General features: G+C 35.5%; 1 protein-coding gene across 3 annotated transcripts in view; it reads right to left on the minus strand.

The window, feature by feature from the left end:
* Positions 1-14,603, minus strand: part of LOC106458812 (glutamate receptor-interacting protein 1-like) — a 95,698-nt gene that overhangs the window by 42,817 nt on the left and 38,278 nt on the right. For all 3 annotated transcript variants that reach the window (XM_022385162.1, XM_022385161.1, XM_022385160.1), the window contains exon 2: positions 592-675. In XM_022385162.1, coding sequence (XP_022240870.1) covers positions 592-675 — 84 coding nt within the window. The remainder of the gene's footprint in view (positions 1-591; positions 676-14,603) is intronic.

A 14,603-nucleotide genomic window follows, 5' to 3' on the forward strand; every position in this document is an offset into this window, starting at 1 on the left:
TCATCAACTAACTGTGTTACCGAAACTATTCAGCTGTAACTAATAATAAAGATTATATCTCTCATTGTGCCAAAAAATGTCGATTGTTATGTTTTTTACTCTTGAAAAGTTATGTTTACAATGCTACCCACAAATTACTGATCCTTATAATGAATAGTAGTTCAGATAATAAATTGGACTAAACGGGAAAACCATGGAATATGATAAAAACAAAGATAAAAGAAGCCTTCTACACCCACCTAACTGATAACATGAAGGTTTCATATATTGAATAACTTCACGTTCTTAACTGTATAAAACGTATTTACTTGGTGTAAAAGAACTTACCCAAAAAATGTGAAAACACCCATTTTCTATGTGAAATGCACAGGAAACAACAGAAGTAACTGTTGCCATTAATTGCAATATTGACAGTTTTTAAATAAAATTTTTTGTGTGACTTGTGTGTTATTAGGAACCTGTTAACCAACAAGATCATGCACCCACAAGCAGATCGGTGCATGAATGGTTTAGAAATGTGTTTCTCAATCCAATGTGGTCCATGGCTCATCCTATTAGTAATTCTATGGTTAAAATTTTACTATAACTTACCGCTAATGAAGCTTAATCTTCTATCTAACTTCGTAGACATATCATCCATAACCACCTGGTGTCGAAGGTTTGTACCATCTTCTCCTTTAAGGAATCAAAAATATTTTATTAGTTTTCGTTTGTTGGTTAGATTGTTGTTAAGCGCAAAACTATATAATTAACTAACTGTGCTGTGCCCACCATGGATATCAAAATCCTGTTTTTATCGTGATACACCTATAAACTTACCGCTGAGACAATGTGTGTGTGTAAAATGTTATAATTCCAAAAGAATATTGATAAACTTTCAAAACAATATAAAAGTAGTTGTTAAACGTCCATAAGTGTTCAGTCTTCAAAGTTTCCAGATCCACAAGTGCTGCACACTCTAGCAGTTTATTTGATCACCAGATTTTAGTCTGTGTGTATAAACAGTCACTCTTTTAGACCATAGGTTCCCAAATTCTGGCCCGCAGTTTTCTTAGACAAGTCCACAAGCCAATTTCTGGGAGTCCATGCAATGTCAGTCGTTATGCCGTTAGATAGCCCTAGTTAACATAACTGAGTTATAATTAAAGTTGTTTGCGGTGTATGGTAAGGTTAAAATTTTAAAAAAGGGTGGGGGTCTGGGAATTCTTTGATAACCCCTTCTCTTGGCGCAATAGTTCGACACTGACTTAATTTCGGCGCTATGGGGCTGTGGTAAGATACCATTATTTGGTCAAACAAGATTATTCTAATAGTAGACAATGGCTGTTGTTAACTAACTGCCTTCCCTCTAGTCTATAAATTCAAAAGTATGCGCAGGTGAATTTTTGTGTAGCTTTGTGCAAAATTGTGAAACAAAAACATTTGAGCGATTTGTCCACGGAAATGTGTACAAATCACAAGGGTTAATAAACTGATATTCAACTAAAATGACGTGATATTTAACTGGAGACCTGATACACAGTACTAAACCATGGAGGATCCTGCTATTTCGTCGTAAAAATAAGTGCTTGTTACTACACTGACAACAATAAATAGGTCATGTACTAGATGTACTTGCGCAGGAATCCCGAAAGTATTCTCTTTCAAGAGTAAATAGAACCAAAATTAATAGTAACAAATATTTTTATTCCTTGCTTTTCAATTTCATATGCCATGCTGTGTTGTAGCCTAATTATTCTCGTGATTCATGGCATGTGCACGTTTTACTGACACCACGACAGTACAAATTGCAAAGTTAAGCGTCCCTTATGTGACGTAATTTTAGTGTTTACTGACTTACTGACATACAACACACTTCTGTATGGTGGTGCGAGTCAAAGGCATCCACAGACAACTCTTGGGCTATTCTAACCAAATGGTGGGGTTTGCCTATCACTCTTATAACACGCCCACGTCCCCAACAGCCTGCGAAACGTAGAGGCTAGGATTCACAGTCCGGTATGCTAACCATTATTCCATGCCCTTCCTGGGCCTGCCATGGCCACGTGATCAGGACGCTTTACTCGCAGTCTGCGGGTCGCAGGTTCGAATTTCCGTCCCACAGAACATGCTCGCCCTTTCTGCCGTGGGGACGTTATAATGTGACGGCCAATCCCATTATTCGTTGGTAAAATAGTAGCCCAAGAGTTGACGATGGGTTGTGATGACTAGCTGCCTTCCCTCTAGTCTTTCAATCCTAAATTAGGGACGGCTAGCGCAGATAGCCCTTGTGTAGCTTTGCGCGACATTCAAAACACACATTGCCTTTCTCTTACATTTGCAGGACACTCTACGCCTTATAAGGTCAAACATATAATATAAAATTATCTTCCATAACTATATCGACGATCTGCTAATAAAACCGATAAATGCACTATTCTGTGGCATGACAAAGGAAAAAGAAAGGCTCGAAAAGAAGGTATTTCGCGCTATCAAACTATGGTTGCTTCTCCTTCAGGATCAAAATGAAAATCGGTCTTTAAAAATTGCTTTAAAAATAAAGTCATGCTCAGTATTGTTTCTCAGAAACGAAGGATTGTTCAGTGCCATTAATGAGCTAATAACATCTGTTTTCCATTTAGAACTGCACGTGCATTTTTGAATTCATAACTGTACGATATCCGCGTGGTTTCAGATTTCACGTGTTTCCTTCTTCACTCGTTGACTAGAAGTCCAATTTAACAAATAAACGGCAAAAAGTAAGCAGAAAGTTGATGTGCTTGTAGTGTTTCATTAGGGCTAACAAGAAACACGTGCTATTGCATTGTGGGTGGAGAAACAGACATGACAAGAAGACTCTGAATTATGGGATTCTTTCTGACTATCTTTCCGGCGGTGGGTAAAGAGCACTAAGTGGGTGTTAAAAGGAAAAAAACTGTGTGGAACTACTACTTCCAATGTTTAGTCCGCCTTGTAGGTATTGTGTTTGAAATTCGAGCAGACAAAATATTCTAAACAAAAACCAAAGACCTTACATTTTATACAGTTTAACATAAATTATATGTGTTTGGATCCATTTTTTATCTGTATAGCTTCAAACAGGGGCCACAGAAATGATTGTGCAGTAGTTTAGATAATGATGGTTGTGACATTACAATAAAGATTGAAAACACTAACTAAAAGTGTTTCATTAACAAAAATCAACGTTCCAGTGACAACCATTTACCTTTATTAACAAATTACCATACAAACCATTGTATTTGATGAATAGTTACAGTCTATATTATGCATCAATCTAGCCTATTTGTATTAAGTCAAAGCTGCACTATAGGTTTGTTTGTGTTTTAAGCGCTTATCTACACACTGGGTTGTCTTCGCTGTACCCACTGCGAGTAACGAACCTCGATGTTTAACGTTAAAACTCTCAAACTTGCCGTTGAGCCTCCAGGGGCTGTGAAATAGGCTATTTGCACTGTGTACTCTGCAGGGATCAAACCCCTATTGTAAGGTAATAAGCTCTCTAGATTATCGCTGAGTTAGCGTTAGCAAAGGAGACTAAGACTGAAGAAAACATACATGCACACACTTACTAACATTTAGTCTTACGAGTGAATCATACACAGCTGACAAGGAAATATAACCGAGATCTATAGCAAAAATTATGTATCTTTAATGTATAACATCTCGAACAGGACAGTATCTCTGAAAAAAAAAAATTGAGATTTAAAGTACTGAACATGATCTAAATGGAAAGAAATCATATCTTTATCAATTTGTATTTTTAGCAAAGCTACTAAGGCCATCGGCCACTATCTTTAATTTTGAAATACTGGCCAGTCAACAGCAACCTACCTCCAACCATTCATGCTAAGGGATAGACTATCATTCCCTTACAACGCAACAAGAGCTAAAAAGTGCGAGAAATATTTTGTGGTATCGCACAGATTCGAACCCAGCTCGCCAGCTCCGAAATCCAGAGATTTATCTTAACTTTATGTTAAGCCTAAAGTGTACAACTAATCATGAATTAAATACTATTTCATTGGTGGAATATTTCCTGTGCCTTGTTGTGATGTTTACGGTGATATCTTATTCAGGAAAGCGCTCAAAATGTCCTCTACTTCAAAAATCTAAACAAGATATATCCATAGGAAACTCCAACCCTGCTATGTCTACGCTCTTTACATTATTCATAACTAGCAGTTGTACTTGTGTGATATACATTGAGAGATTTATGAAACTTAACAAATCATTTATATGATTAGTTTATTGATTAAATAGCAATTGTAAAATGATTGTTTTACCAGTTATGAATATAAATAATGTTTCTGTTTTTGTCCTAAATATGTCAGTAATGATTGAAAGTACACAGACTATATGTATACCCACGTAATGAAATGGAAAACTGAATAAATCCCATCACTACCCCCAAGTAGCCACCACCACTGACTGATTATTATTTAGCCATCACTGGAACTATGAAATCTGTGCTTCTTCTTGACACATCCCGAACCATTCCTAAGTGATTAAACAATATTTGACAGGTCCAGATGCAAAACCTGGGAGGAGTTATAGGACAAATAAACACTTTTCTCAAATTATAGCTCAAATACTGCTTTGTTATTCACTACCATACCTTGTATGTTTGGGATCGTTAAAACAATCCTTTCTTGACAAATAAAAAATTACTAAACTGGCAAGGCGGAACTTTAGATTTAACAAATATGATTAAGATCACGTATAATTGTATCTACCGCATTCTTTTAAACGTGTTCTTTAAACACTTCAGATCAGACATTTGTAAAAATAACGGTTCAGATTTAGCTTTTTTTCTGACAAAAAACAAAACATCACTATCCAGAAGGCCCTTTGTTTAACGCTGGAACTCAGTAGCTTGTGAGGACCCGAATAAATTAAAAGTCCATCGAAAATGTTAGTTCTGTACATTACAAGAACTTATTGTTATGGCGTTTAACGACGAACCCTGATAAATTCATCATTGTAATAAAAATCAAATAAAATTATAGATATTAGGCTAAATGGTTTGTGTGTTTTCCAGTAGAAAGAGCTGAAATGCTATTTTTACACATCTCTGAATTGGATTAATTAGGAGGTATGGACAAATACAAATACGTTATAAAATGGGTTTGTCATCATAGTTACTAGGCCTAATAAAAGTATTGAATATTTGAACTGTAGATGACACTTCGGCTTATTTGTTTCTTTGTTTCAGAATCTTGCGCAAAATTACACAAATGATTATCTGAGCCTAGCTGTCAGTAATTTTGAACTGAAAGATCATAGGGAAGGCCAGTCAACAGCACCTACCGCCAACTCTTTGGCTACTCTGATCTGACCAAATATTATACGCGGATCGCGTTTGTACATAAATAGATTCACAAAGTGAGCACGCTAACCACTTGGACGACGACCTTACAGAATTTTGAAATGTGCGTGTGATAAACACTGGTTTTAATATTTTATGCAAAATAGGTTCTGTTTCGATTTTTATTGACGCAGAATCAATAATCAATCAATGATAGCTTTGACCCGAGGTTGTTTTTCCTTGTCCCCGTGGTACGTTTTAAAGTATAAACATTTGTTTTTCTGCTTGGGGTTCGTGCAACAGGAGTATGTAATAAATCACCGCATTACCAAAAGAAGACAAAAGTAACAAAAAATACATCTTAATATTCAATTGTGTTTGAATTCAGCGACGAAAAACATTTCCTATTCTGGAGTCCACTGCCGAGGTAAACACAAATACTGGTTAGTTCTTTATAAGGTTAGATGAATGTTTTCAGTGTGTTTCTTGCCAGGTTTGATACAATAACGACATAGTGGATAATTTATAGCAGCTTATAGTACACATGATATTGGTTACAAATTAGTGTTATGACACTGTATAAAAATCCGAAAGTTTTACACGCAGTGTACCCCGGTTGTTTAATGGCACAGGAGCACGTTACTGCTAAAGTTAGGGTAGAAGCTAAGCTGGATATCTTGGACTTCTAATGTTGGCTCAAAAACAAACTTGTGATACCACAAGATACATTTTTTTAATCAAAATATCAAAATTGTACTTAGAAACAAAATTTGTTTCGTCCACGAGACAATACATTAAAAACAATAAGAGCTAATTGATTACAGAGAATAACGTAAAGAGAAATAAGAGAGCCAAAGAGCGTCAGCGTTCTCTCATATAGCTAGAGCATAGCTTCACACCACGATGAAAACCACAGCATATCTTCACACCACGATGAAAACTAGAACATAATTTTACACCACGATGACAACCACAATATATCTTCCCACCACAATGAAAACTAGAATATAACTTTACATCACGATGAAAACCACAGCATATCTTCGCATCACGATAAAAACTAGAACATAACTTTACACCACGATGACAACCACAGTATATCTTCACACCACAATGAAAACTTGAATATAACTTTACATCACGATGAAAACCACAGCATATCTTCGCATCACGATAAAAACTAGAACATAACTTTACACCACGATGAAAGCTAGAGCATAACTTCACACCATTATGAAAGTTAGAGCCTAACATAACATCACGATGAAAGCTATAGCACCACTATGACAGCTAGAGCATAACTTCACATCATTATAAAAGTTAGAGCATAACGTAACACCACGATGAAAGCTAGAGCATAACTTAACACAACGACGAAAGCTACAGCATATTTTCACACCACGATGAAAACTATGGCATAACTTCATACCACGACGAAAGGAGGAGCATATCTTCACACCACAATTAAAGCTAGAACATAACTACACACCACGATAAAAGCTAGAGCATAACTTAACATCACGACGAAAGCTACAGCATAACTTTACACCATGATGAAGGCTAGAGCACAACTTCACACCACGATGAAAGTTAAAGCATAACGTAACACCACGATGAGAGCTAGAACATAATTTCACACCATGATGAAAGCTAGAGCGTAACTTAACACCACGACGAAAGCTAGAGCATAACTTCACACCACGATGAGAGCTAGAACATAATTTCACACCATGATGAAAGCTAGAGCGTAACTTAACACCACGACGAAAGCTAGAGCATAACTTCACACCACGATGAAAGCTACAGCGTAATTTTACACCACGATGAAGACTAGAGTACAACTTCACACCATGTCGAAAGCCATAGCATATCTTCACACCACAATGAAAATTAGAACATATCTTTACATCACGATGAAAACCACAGCATATCTTCGCATCACGATAAAAGCTAGAACATAACCTTACACCACGATGAAAGCATGAGCATAACTTCACACCATTATGAAAGTTAAAGCATAATGTAACATCTCAATGAAAGTTATAGCACCACTATGACAGCTACAACATAACTTCACACCATGACGAAATGTAGAACATATCTTCACACGACAATGAAAGCTAGAGCATAACTTCACACCATTATGAAAGTTGAAAACATAACGTAACACCACGATGAAAGCTAGAACAGAACTTCACACCACGATAAAACCTATCACATAACTTCATACCACGACGAAAGGAGGAGCATATCTTCACACCACAATGTAAGCTAGAACATAACTACACACAACGATAAAAGCTAGAGCATAACGTAACACCACGATGAAAGTTAGAACATAACTTCACACCACGATAAAAGCTAGAACATAACTTCACATCATGAGGAGTATTTAAAAACCTTACGAAGTAAATACCGTTTTCCTGATCTGTCCTTTATATTTATCTTTCTAAGTGTTCATATATTCCTGGTTTATCCTTTAGATTTTCCTATCTAAGTGTTTATATGTTCTTGGTTTATCCCTTACATTTACCTTTCTTATACATTTATATCTTAACTGTCCAGAAGTTCCTGGTCCATTCTTTGCATTTACTCTTTTTAACTGTTTAAGTTATAGATAAAGTTAAAGGATTCACGTTGTAAAATAACATATGATGTTATATTTTAATTCTATTTATTACCTATGTGTCTTTTGTTAGCGCCTGTCTGTATATCTGTTGTTCATTTTTCTTCAATGATATCCGAGAGGATATTCCCCTTTAATATTAAACTAGAAAAAAAGAAATATGTGATATCAATTTGCCATCACCATACTTCCAAAACTTGGCGCGTGAATAAATTTTAGTTGTTTTAGTTGATGTACTGTGACGTTGTCTCTTTGTTCTATTTTAATTTTAGCATGAAGTACATTTCTCTAGTAACTGTATAAATTAATGGGTAAAATACAAGCAACACTTTTTCAAAAAGAAGTAGAACATTATGTAGATAAAATAGAACACAATCACACACACATAACCCACGGAATCACACAAAACAACGCTTGACTCCCTGAAAGATCTTAGAGTACGAATGTCTTCACACCATCTGGATAGCTTTAGATATACCGTTAACAGTGACGGAAAGACTGGGTTCATTAACAATTTGATAGGAGAAGTTTAGTGAGATGGATCACTTGTGTCATAACTGAGCAATGTTTGTTAAGTGGAAATGTTTCGAGTACTGTCAGACTTTTGTTCACACTCTTCTATGCTATTTGCAAAACATGCAACTAACCTCTACAAACCTCTCAAGTAAAATCAGTAAATACATTATCCACTTCAGAAAGATAATTTAAAAAGCCTGGTTGCCTATATTTTTAAGTATGCTGATACATTTGGAGAAAATTAAGCATCATAAAATATGTTTTTTCTATCCTTTTTTAACGACCGCAATCTTTTCTTGCTTTTAAACTTAAATATCACTAAGTATAACGTATTTTTCAGAGTACACCAGAGATGACAGTACGATCGTGTTCCAATGTATAACAGAGTTGACTACACAACCATGGCTGAATGTGCGATCATGTATGATCATGGGCAAATACTCATCAGAGCTGAGAGAATGATCATGGCTGAATGTGCATCAGAAATGACAGTACGATCGTGTTCCAATGTATATCAGAGTTGACTATACAACCATCGCTGAATGTGTACCAGAATTAACTGTGTGACCATGCCCCAATGTAAATATGAGATGACGGTATGTTTGTGGTAATTTATTTTTTATTTTTTGCGTCTCCCGCTGTCAGAATTTAAACCCGAAACTGCTAACACTACAAATGAGTACTTTACCAACGGAACTACTGCTAGCAAGGCACTCTTTAATAACTCAAGTTTTTAACCTCACATTTTTTGAGCAGCCATTGTTTTTACATCTCAAATTTCACTTGAAAGTTACAAAACAAACAAACTATTTACAAGCAACAGCTGAGAGTAATGTTTAAGCCTCGTGTAATAACCACTCAGCGAGGGACGTTATTATCTTGGCGTTCCTACTTTAGTAAGGTCAGGAGTTTAACAACTGTCGCGTTCTTCCGATTACTAGATCTACACTGTGACTAGTCGTTGTTCAAAATAATATTAGTACGAACTCTGAAACGCACAGAAAAATAATTTAGAGCATACAGTTCCTATTGTTATGTCGTTGTTCTATCTTTGGCGAGTTCTTTTAATTTATTCAGTAAAGCGAATTCGAAATCCAGTCGTCCACGTAAACTATAATCAATTAGTTTATTTCTTCCTTTGACGTTTCTATAAAGTTGAACACTTGTGCTCTGTCGTAACTTGTTGTAGGCCTACTTTACAAATGACGTTAGCTGACCTAAAACAATTCAAGTTGCTTGTACAAAGTTGTCTTGATGTTTAGGGCACTCGATTCGCAAACTATGAATCGCGTGTTCCTATCCTGTCTCTGAACATGGTCGTCCCTTTTAGCCATAGAAGCCTTATAATATGACAGTCAATCCCACTATTCGTTGCTAAAGTGTAACCCAAGAGTTGGAAGTAGATGGTGCTGACTAGCTGCCTTTCCTCTAGTCTTTCACTTCAAAATTAGGGACGGCTGGTGCAGATACCCCTCAAGTAGCTTTGCGTAAAATTCAACAAAACAAACACACAACTACTGCGATTGTATTTCACTGATCGCACACACCCTCCACTCTGGTTGTATTTCACTGATCGCACACAATCTCCACTCTGGTTGTATTTCACTGATCGCACATACCCTCCACTCTGGTTGTATTTCACTGATCGCACACAATCTCCACTCTGGTTGTATTTCACTGATCGCACACAATCTCCACTCTGGTTGTATTTCACTGATCGCACACAATCTCCACTCTGGTTGTATTTCACTGATCGCACACAATCTCCACTCTGGTTGTATTTCACTGATCGCACACACCCTCCACTCTGGTTGTATTTCACTGATCGCACACAATCTCTACTCTGGTTGTATTTCACTGGTCAAGACACTTAAAAGAAATTGAAAGAACACATCGACGGATACAGTCACCCTTGTATGCATGATTTTTTTATTCTATTTATCTATGTGTATGTGTGTGTGTGTGTGTGTGTGTGTGTGTGTGTAGCTGGTCACAGTTAGTATCAATGTGAAGAATGACTTTCTCATCACTAGAAACCAGGTTTCGATACCTGTGGTGGGCAGAGCACAGATGGCCCTTTGTGTAGCTTTATGCTTAATAATAAGCAACAACGACTTTCTCATTCTCAGTTTGCGTCCTGGTGATGATTATAGTGTTTCGTATAAAGCCAAGAATAAAACATTTGAACAAATGTTTTTCTTTCTTTTTACATAAAAATGTAGATGTACTTGTGAGGTTTATAAATTTTCTTTCGTAACCAGTTCTTTTAAGATTTTTCCTGAATATTTATTGTCAACGTTTAACTCTTAATTCTTATTTTTTCTAAAATCGCAAACCCCCAGAGATAGCCCGGCCTTGAAGATCGGTAAGGAATGGAAATGTCGTTGAATTTAGGTTTCAGTTGCGTTAAGTATGACAAGTTCATCGTCAGTTGATTAAGGTTAGCTCACGTTGAAAGTAGAGCTTTGGATCCCCTTCCTCCTCTTCCCATCCTTCCCTCTCCCTCCCCCGACTCTGTGTTCAATGTTTAGTTATGGTATGCTTTAAAATAATCTACTCTACAATTCAAGTATAAAGACGTCCAGGGATCGCAGACTCTAGAGTGTCCCTAGCCCGAAGTTCAAACTCTTATTATTTGCTCCTGATGAACAAGCATGTAAAACATCTTATTAGGATACAGTCAATACAAAAATTAGTAATTCCACTATCATCGGACTTAACAACGTTCAGATTAGATATGCTTGTTCATTAGAAAAGATTCATAATATCAACAAGTATAAAATCATCACACGCTCATGTTCCATTCATGTCCAAATAATGAACATGTTACAATAACCTAAGGTGGTGTTCGCTTCCTCAATTTCCCTAAAAACTTGTCTCCGGACAAGCAACACATGGTTCTGCACCCTGCTACTTTTATTTTTGACGTCTTCCATGGTTAGTTTTATGGATAGTTTCAATCCTTAGAGCTGATGGGACACTTGTCACTACATCTTGTTCCTATTAGGGTTCTTTTTTGTTCTGATGTTGTAAAAATAAATTTGTTGAATGATTCGTACTTGTCGCAGCTGACGTCAAGTTATGAGTTTAAAACCGCATGGGAATATATTTTTCTTTTTGTTTCTGCAATATTTCTTAGGTCAGCATCCTTACAAACGAAACTGCTGCTTAGTATATGAGGAGCCTATCCCACCCCATTCCCCTCCAGTGAGTAATCATGCGCTTTCTTATAAACTGAGATTACACAGATTGAATGCCCTTTTGTTTCCTCTGATGTTAATTACGTCGTTTCGGTCCTCTTGACATACAAAGCTCAAGATGTGAAATGTACTTACTGAACAAATCTGATGGTCGTGCGGAGTGTCTCAATGACTACGAGATTAAACCTATTCCACAACACGTGATACTCACCAAACACCTCCAGTATAAAAACCACTTTGAATCGAATGGTTTAATCAGAAATGAAAAAGTGGTTGACTTATCTAGTAGGATACACCAGATATAGCGACACCTTCAAAACCGGGGTATCAGGAGCAAGTATCAATATAAAATTCAGTGATATTGCTCCCAGGTCCCTACTAAACAGAATAACGGTACCGGTACACTAAGTGTCTATAAATAAAGTTTACCACCCAAGTACACAGGTTAATCTGTTAATTAAATAAATATATCAGTGTACAAAGTGAAAATGAATAGAGTAAATACTTTATCAAATTTTGTATTAGGTATATAATTGATAATCTTTAACTTTGTAGTGTATTGTAATTTTTAAGTATATTAGAAAGTTACGCTGGAATTACAAAGGGTATATGTTTTATTATGAAGTAATCTATATTTTACGATTTTAATCGGGGATGTGATGATTTAAAATTGATTTTGACTATTGTGAAGCAAAAAATTCAAGACAAAGTTTCATATTTAAATTGTATTGTTTTTAAGGGGAAAATAAAAATAAATGAAAAATAGTGAAAACTACGAAACCGATTCTGTAAAGAGTTAGCAATTTTAAATAACTGTAACAGTTCAAAGATTTGTTTTTGAATTTCGCGCAAAGCTACACGAGGGTTATCTGCGCTAGCCGTCCCTAATTTAGAGGGAAGGCAGCTAGTCATAACCACCCACCGCCAACTCTTGGGCTACTCTTTTACAAACAATTAGTGGGATTGACCGTCTCATTATAACGCTCTCACGGCTGAAAGGGCTAGCGTGTTTGGTGTGAAGGGGATTCGAACCCATGGCCCTCAGATTACAAGTCGAGCGCCCCTAACCACCTGGCCATGCCGGGCCTCCAGTTGAAAGAAATAATAAAACAAGTTGTATGAAATATAATATCAACAGAAAGTGAAACTTGAATTGTCAAATTATTATTATACATATATTATATTTGTGACAGCTTTTTAAAATAAAAACAGCCCAAATTATGTTTTGTTAGCAAGTGATAACTTACGAGTGTAATTTTTAGTTATCTTAGCATCAACACATCAACTTTTGAAAATAAGTTAACTCTTTTCCATACACAGAATTTCTTTTAGGTAAACAAATAATAATAATAAAGACCATGCCGGGCCAATAAATTGTGAAAAATTTCTTCAATACAGAGCAACAAATAGTATAGCTAGATCATTCAATTTATTTTTTTTAAATACTGGATGTTGCTTTTTGCAGGATTAAGTATATGAGAAAATCATTTTAGATAACCTAAATAGAATTTAAATTTACTTGGCTACAATTTCTGAGATTATAAATACACAAAAAATCTGTGATAAGATACTTTAAGTTTTTAGAATGTATTTTAGGTAGAGCATTGAAAAATTCTAAAATTTGTCTGAATTCAGTCTTTATATAGGTTCTTATATTAGCTTGTACATTTTCATTTACTAACAAAAATGATACAAGTACCAAACTCAATGTTTTTAATATATATAATGTTTAGTATGTCATTTACATGATAAATCAATAATAAAATTTGTAGGCAGGCTCTTCAAAATAATTGAAGTAATACTCATCCTAGAAACATTGTTTTAGTTACTGGAGATTTACAGCATTGAATCTAATTATGTTTTACTAAGTACCTTAGAATGGTCCAAATCTAACTGATCCCTTAGAACTTGACGTCTAGCTGTTGCAGGACTTGAGGTGGATGTTGGAGTAATTACATCACCTACATGAACAAGGGGGACTTTATCAGGATACTCTTTCAGCTGAGACACGATGTCCTGAATCTGGTCAATGAAAATATCTGCATGGTGCTCAGGAAGTAACTGTGTCATCACCTATTCCAATATTAAAACAAAACATCGTCCACTGAAATAATATTAAAAGGAAACAATATCTACATCCAGTCACAAAAGTATTCAAACACAAGCATCAACAACTCTTTACACACGTGTTGAAGACAAAATATTAACCTTTCAATATCTGACTTGATGTCTGAAAATAGGTTGTTCAGTTATAGAGCCTTAAGCTAGAAAATCAGATCCCTCTTGCCACGCCCACCTGTCATATCCCCTCTTTCACAAATTGCCAGTAGTTCTCTCTGACATTCAATGCAATATTATTTACAACCAATAGAAAGCCAAAAGTTTTAATATATCAAATTATATTATATTATTTTATGTACAAAAAAACTTCTACTTCTTTTCCAGTTCAAACTTTCCCACAGGAAATGCATGAACGAGATTGGTTATATTTTTAACAGCTCTTGTTGCATAGTTAGAAAGCCAGAAAAATTATGATAGTTATAGGACATTGTCTGTTTTTTGTATTATTTATTCTGTTACTTAATACATTATTTAACCAAATAAAAATTTAACACAGTAGTACCACTAGTATAAAAAGTAGGTTCTTCGACATTCAACAAAAAAAGAAAGTAAAAACATGACCAATGTAAGTACCATATTTCTTGTTTTTCATGTGTATTGTTTAATATCATAAAAGTATCAAAATATAAAAATTAGTAACTTTTTAGGTTATATAACATTAGATTAGGTAAAATTAATAATTTTTCACAAGGTATACTTACAAGCAACTCACAAGTAGCCTATGCATTATATAATTCAATAGGGTAAGGTGAGCTACACACTTACCAACCGATTTATAAATTCTATGGTAGGAATATGCAATTTTGTTATTAGACAGTTCAAAAGAGTGATAAAA

Source organism: Limulus polyphemus, unplaced genomic scaffold (assembly GCF_000517525.1).
Source record: "Limulus polyphemus unplaced genomic scaffold, Limulus_polyphemus-2.1.2 Scaffold519, whole genome shotgun sequence".
Taxonomy (NCBI): Eukaryota; Metazoa; Arthropoda; class Merostomata; order Xiphosura; family Limulidae; genus Limulus; species Limulus polyphemus.